Source organism: Chrysochloris asiatica, unplaced genomic scaffold (assembly GCF_000296735.1).
Source record: "Chrysochloris asiatica unplaced genomic scaffold, ChrAsi1.0 scaffold00050, whole genome shotgun sequence".
In the NCBI taxonomy this organism is placed as follows: Eukaryota; Metazoa; Chordata; class Mammalia; order Afrosoricida; family Chrysochloridae; genus Chrysochloris; species Chrysochloris asiatica.
The window spans coordinates 12587272-12593837 of record NW_006408568.1 but is presented as its reverse complement, the minus strand read 5'-3'; the positions used below and the strand labels follow the sequence as shown (position 1 = coordinate 12593837).

Sequence of the window (6566 nt, the reverse complement as noted above, 5' to 3'; positions counted from 1 at the left end):
ACTACTACCTTATTTAAGGAGCGCTGGTGGCGCTGTAAGATAAGCATTGGACTTCAAGGTTGGCGGTTCAAACCCACCAGCCATTCCTCGGGAGAAAGACGAGGCTTTCTGCTCCCATAAAGATGTCCAGCCTCCGAAACCCTATCCAGGGTTGGCTGGTTATATCTATATATGTTGTTGTTGGGTTCTGAATCATAGCCACAGAGTCATAAATATAGTGGTTTGTTGTTGAAGTGCCTGTAGGAGAACCAGCAGCCACTCCTCGGAAACCCTACACAAGGTCGCTCTGGGTTAAAACTGACTCGACAGCACTTAACAACCACAAGCACCATCAAGTCGGGGTTTTTAAGCGCTTTTTTTTCTTCTTCTTCTTCTTCATTTCAACCCTTGCTTTGAAGCTACAAATTTGGCGCCCACGCCCCCAACTGACAATTCCTCTTACCCTGCTCTCCTCATAGGAATTTTTATATAGGTTTGATTTCAGGGTGTGAATTTTGAAACCAGGCAAAACCCCGATCCGTAACGACGTGTTCCACCGCAGAACTAAAATACTGCCCTGTTTCCTAAGCTCCCTCCTTCCCCACCCCCGCGAGGGAAGGAAGTCAGAGACAGTTGACAACTTTCGCATTCCCGGCGCCCCTTCCCCCACTGGGTTCGCAGGGCTGGGAAGCTAGCTGCTTGGGGCCTAAGGCTGGACACTGGTTAAACTCCGAGCTGCCAGTCGCTGCAGCCGGCCTGGGCACTTACCTCTGCTCGGGGTCTGGCCCGGCCTGGGAAGTGTCGGTCGAAGGGTCGGCGGCGCCAGACTTACAGAGCGTAGAGGTCCTCCGGCTTCGCCTCCGCGGCTGGGGCTGCTGCTGCGTCGCCAGCTCTGGATCCATGGCATGGAAGAGGGGGGGTTGGGCGGCGGGGCGGTGGGCTGGGTGCCCGGGAGATCTCGAGGAGCGGGCACCGTGCCCGGCAACTTTTGAAAAGGAGAAAAGTTCCTGTCAGGAGAAAGCTACCGCTGCCATCAACATCGGGGGTTTGAAAATGGCGGCTGCGCAGAGCTCAGCCAATCAGGGAGTAGTAGGCGGTTGCTAAGAGATTTGGAGTCCCGCCTCCACATTCCAAACCCAATGCTCTCAAGTGGATTCTGACTCTGACGGTATTGACCCTATAGGACAAGAGTAGGGTTTCCAAGGCTGGTGTGGCTCTGTGGGATAATGCACTGGACCTCAAAGTCGGTTTGAGCAGAAAGGTCGGCGGTTCAAATTCACCAGCCGCTCCAAAACAACAACAACAAACCTTACCACAGGAAGGAGCTCTGGTTAAGTGCCATTGAGTCGGTTCCCATAGCGACCCTTTCCGAGGAGCGGCTGGCGAACTTGAACCGCCAACATTGCAGTTCAAACAGCTTTGCAGTCTGGCACATTAACCCACAGGGGCACACAGGTACTGGCTTACTTGCTAGACTGTTAATAGCAGAGTCTGCAATTCAAATCTACCAGTCGTTCTTTCTGACTTCAACGCTAAATCCCTAATGCAATGCAAAGAGGAGAGCTACTTTGCTGTCTTACTAGAACCTTTATCGGACATCTTGTGTGGCTCTGTAAGATCGGCATTGGACTGTGAACCACAAGGTCAACAATACAAACTCACCAGCTGCTCCTCAGAAACCCTATACACAAAGTCGCTGTGAGCCGATGGCACTTAACAACAACAACAAGGACCTTTATTACTGGTCAGGGCAAACTCACTGTGCAAGAATTTTAGATCGCTACGTAATTCTTACAGGAGCTCTGGTAGCACCGTGATTAATCAATCAGCTGCTAATCAAAAGTCAGGAAAAAGCTGGAGATGTACTCACGTGTAGATACCCAAACCGAACCCACTATGATTCTGACCCATAGTGACCCTAGACGACATCGGGTTTCCAAGGCTTTGGTAGTGTAGTAGTTACGAATCGGGGTGCGAACCGCAAGGTCAGCAGTTCGAAACTACCAGCTGCTCCGCGGGAGAAAGATGAGTCGTTCGGCTCCCGTAAAGATTTACAGCTTCGGAAACCCTGTTCAGGGTCGCTATGAGTTGGAACCGACTCGACGGCGTTTAACAACAACAATAACAACAAATTTTACAGAGGCAGATTGTCACATCTTTCTTACAGAGGAGTTGCTGCTGGGTTCGGACTGCTGACCTTTTGCTTAGCAGCTAAGCGTTTTAGCCACAGTGCCAATAAGGTTTTTCCTGTAAAGATTATAGTCTTAGAAACCCTATGGGACAGTTTTCCTCTGTCTGACAGGTGTCCATGTGGTACTATAGTATAAGCAGAGGACTGCTAACTAAGTGGTTCAAACCCACCAACTGCTCCTTGGAAACCCTAAACTGGTTCACTTTGAGTTGAAATTTACTCTTTAGCAAATGACTTGAAGGCGCTTAACAACAAACAGCATCACTCTAAATTGGAATTTGCTCTTCAGCAATGGGTGGTGGGAGTAGGTATTTCTTGTATGGGGAGAAGAGTGGTTGAAAGTAATGATCTAAAATAAGGTTTGGTCATTGGCCATATGCACGTGAAATTATTCATGCTATACAAAAAGATAATTATCCAAAGTATAGGAGATATGTTCTCTGAGCTGTCTCTTGTGAACTACAGGAATCTAATTATGTACTCTCTCCTCTTATCCAGTCAGAAGAGACGATTGCTCCTTAGCAAAACATAATGAAATTGTCTGTATCCTCTAATTTTAAGATAGCAAATGACAGCAAATTTATCAATTTTCCCCCCATTTAATGTTTTTATCAAATATCAGTTGAATGTATGTGGATGGATTTTCTCCTGGGTTCTCAATTCTGTTTCATTGACCTATATATCTTTTGTTGTACCAGTACCAGACTGTTTTGATCACTTTGGCTGTGTAGTAAAATTTGAGACCAGAGAGTGAGAGACCTCCAACTTTATTCTTCTTCTTAAGCAATGCTTTACTCTTCTGAAGTCTCTTTTCTTTCCATATAAAGTTAGTGATCAATCTTTCTGTGTCTTCAAAGAATTATGTTGGAATCTGGATTGGAATTGAGTTATATCTATAGATTGCTTTGGGTAGTGTTTGGGTAGTGTTAATATTTTCACAATGTTAAATCTTCCTATCAATGACCATGGTACAGTCTCCATTTTTGTAAGTCTCTTTTGGTTTCTTTTAATAGTGTTTTATAGCTTTCTTTGTATAGATCCTTTGTTTCTCTGGTTAGATTTGTTCCTAAGTGTTTCATATTTTGAGTGGCTATTGTAAATGAAATTATTTTCCTAATTTCCTTTTCAGAACTGTGTTTATTATCATAGAGGAATTCAACTGATTTTTGTATATTGATCTTGTACCGTGCCTCTTTCCTAAATCTTTCAAGGAATTCCAATAATTTTCTTGCTGAGTCTTTGGAATTTTCTAGTATAAAATCATATCATCTGCAAATGGAGTTTTACTTTTTTTTTTTTTTGCCAACTTTGATACTTTAAATTTGCTTTTATTACCTTGAAGCTCTAGCTAAAACTTCTAACACAATTTTGAACAGGAGTAATGATAAAGGGCATCCTTCTCAGGTTACTGTTCCCAAACAGGAATAATGTTGGCTTTCGGATTTGTGTATACACTCTTTATTAGGTTGAGGAATTTCCCTTCAGTTCCTACTTTGTTGAGCGCTTTTATCAGAAGTTTGTCAAATGCCTTTTCTGCATCAGTTGATATAGTGATGTGGTTCTTTGTTTTGTTTTATGTGTATGATGGTGGTGGTTGTGTGCCACTCAGTTGATTCTGACTCATAGTGACTCTGTATAGGGTTTCTATAAATCTTTACACAACAGAAAGCCTCATTTTTGTCCTGCAGAGTGACTGGCAGATTTGAATTGCTCATCTGGTTAGTAGGCCAGCTTGTAATCAGCTATGCTTCCAGAGCTCCATATGTGGTGGATAACTTTCATTGTTTTTCTAATACTGAAGCCTCCTTGCATCCTTGGTATGAATCCCACTTGGTCATGAGGAAATAAAGAAATGGGCTATGGCTGCCATTTCAATAATCCAACTGTGATACCCAGACCTGGGATAAACACCTTTTTTCTTTCTATAGTTCCGTTTTCCTGTCCCTCTTTTCTGCTATTATATTCTTTTTTTCTAATTTCTAATTTTTTTTTATTTCTCTTTTTATTGTTGGTTCATTGTTTGTTTATTCTGTTTCATTTGTATGTGTGTATGTGAGGGGTTTTTCCTTCATTGCTACTCAACAGAAGACAGCAACAGTGCTTATGTAGCCCAGTCACAGCCACATCTCCTACAGTTCCATCCACTGGGAAAGAGCCAATACTAGCTCCTATACCACCTGAACAGTGATAGGCCACAGCCAACACCCGCCAAACCCACCCTAAACTGCAGTGCATGACTGGAGAATAGTGTACATACTTCCATTATCTAACTATACCCACAGGAGACAGTTGATAAGAGCCTAAGAAAACATCAATATACAATCATTAATTAAATACAAATATGACAATACCACAATGTCCTGGAAACAACAGACAATTGTAGTTCACACTAAGAAACAAGAGAGAATGGCTCAAACAAATGACCAAGATGCAGAGCCAGGAAAATGTTTCTGAAAGAGAAAAGGTAATGGAACTAACTGAAAAAAGTATATTATTTAGGTACCTTTGAAGGATTGACAGAAATATCAAGGAAAGAAAGAACACAAAAAAGTACTTAAGAAGAATTCAGGAAAACACTACAAAAAAAAGAAAACCCCACAAAATTTTGAAAACTTTGAAACAATACAAAACCTGAAATTAGAAATCCTGAAGATTAAGTATAATATTTCAGAAATGGACAATACATTCATAAAGGAAAAGGATGAGATTAGAAGCAATGGAATCCTGAATTAGTGAGTTTGAAGATAAATCTCTCAATCCTATTAAGCTAGTGAAAAACAACAACAACAAAAAGAATGAAAATATCCAAATAAGATATTATCTCAAACCAGCATTAATAGCGAAGTTCAAAAGACAGAAAATACCAAATGCTGGCAAGGTTCTGGAGAGACTGGGACCCTCCTACATTGCTGGTGGGACTATAAAATGGTTCGATCACATAATGCTGAGTGAAATAAATAAATCACCAAAGGACAAATATTATATGAGACCACTATTATAAAAAAGTCAAGAAAAGGTTTTCACCCACATACACAAAACAAAGACGTTAAGACAAAATCATTAATAAATATAAGAAAAGTAATTTTTAAATGCTAAAAATTACAATTTCATGGTAAAAACAATTTAAAATTTGTATGTTTTTAATGGTGGTGTGGGTGGTTGTGTTCCACTGAGTCCAGTCTGATTCCTAGTGACCCTGTATTAGGTTGCTGAGGCTATAAATCTTTACAGGAGCAGAAAGCCTTATTTTTCTCTTGCAGAGAGACTGGTAGATTTGAACTGCTGATGTTGCAGTTAGCAGCCCAGCTGGTAATCCCTACACTCCTTATATTTTAAATAAATAGCCTCAGAATATGTAAAGCAAAAATTGACAGAGCAGTAAGAATAGACAAATCTACAATAATAATGAAAAACATAAACTCTTATTAAAGTAATTGTTAGTCAAAATTTGGACAATAAATGACATAGACCTAATGGATATTTTGGAATCCTGGTGTGGTGCTGTGGGTTAATGTACCAGACTGCAAATCCATTTGAACTGCGAGGTTGGCGGTTCAAGCTTACCAGCTTCTCCTACCTATAGGTCAAAATTGACTCGGCAGCACTTAACACAACAACAACAACAATGGATATATCTGGAGTCCTGGTGTGGTGCTATGGGTTAATGCACTGGACTACAAAGTCAGTTTGAATCTAAAGGTCAACTGTTCAAGTTCACCAGCTACTTCTTGGAAATCCTATGTATTGGAACCAACTCAATGGTACTTACAACGAACAAAACAACAATGGATATATCTATATCTTTATATATAAAGGAGTCATGGTGTGGCACTGTAGGATAAGCACTGCACCACAAAGTCAGTTTGAACTACAAGGTCAGTGGTTCAACTCTACCACTCACTCGTCAGAAACCCGATACAGGGTCCCTCTGAGTAGGAACTGACTCAATGGCACTTAGCAACACCAACATATATATAAAACAGTTCATCCAACAACTGTAGGATACGCATTCTTTTTGTGCATTCATGGTACATTTACAAAATTGCTTAAGTATAGAGCAGGCTGTCACTGTGGGTTAGGTGTTTGGCTGTTAAGTGGAAGGTTGGCAGTTCAAACTCACCAGCCACTCTCAGGTAGAAAGACGAGATTGGCTGCTCTTGTAAAAATTTGGTTTTGGAAACCCTAAATAGAATTACTATGAGTCAGAATTGACTCAATAGCAGTGGCTTTGTTTGTTTTTAAGCGAAGTCTTAACAAATATGTAAGTACAGAAATCATATAGCGTATGTATGTATGTATCAAGCTGGATTCAGAAGAGGCCGTGGAACGAGAGATATCATTGCTGATGTCCGATGGATCTTGGCTGAAAGCAGAGAATATCAGAAGGATGTTTACC

The 6566-nt window shown here is 41.1% G+C and overlaps 1 protein-coding gene across 1 annotated transcript in view; it reads left to right on the top strand.

Moving 5' to 3' along the window:
* The first annotated feature begins 879 nt into the window (after positions 1-879).
* The window catches only part of TUBAL3 (tubulin, alpha-like 3), a 36968-nt gene continuing 31281 nt past the window's right edge, over positions 880-6566 (top strand). The window contains exon 1 of the mRNA XM_006862788.1: positions 880-1068. Within this exon, the coding sequence (XP_006862850.1) occupies positions 880-1068 (189 nt within the window). The remainder of the gene's footprint in view (positions 1069-6566) is intronic.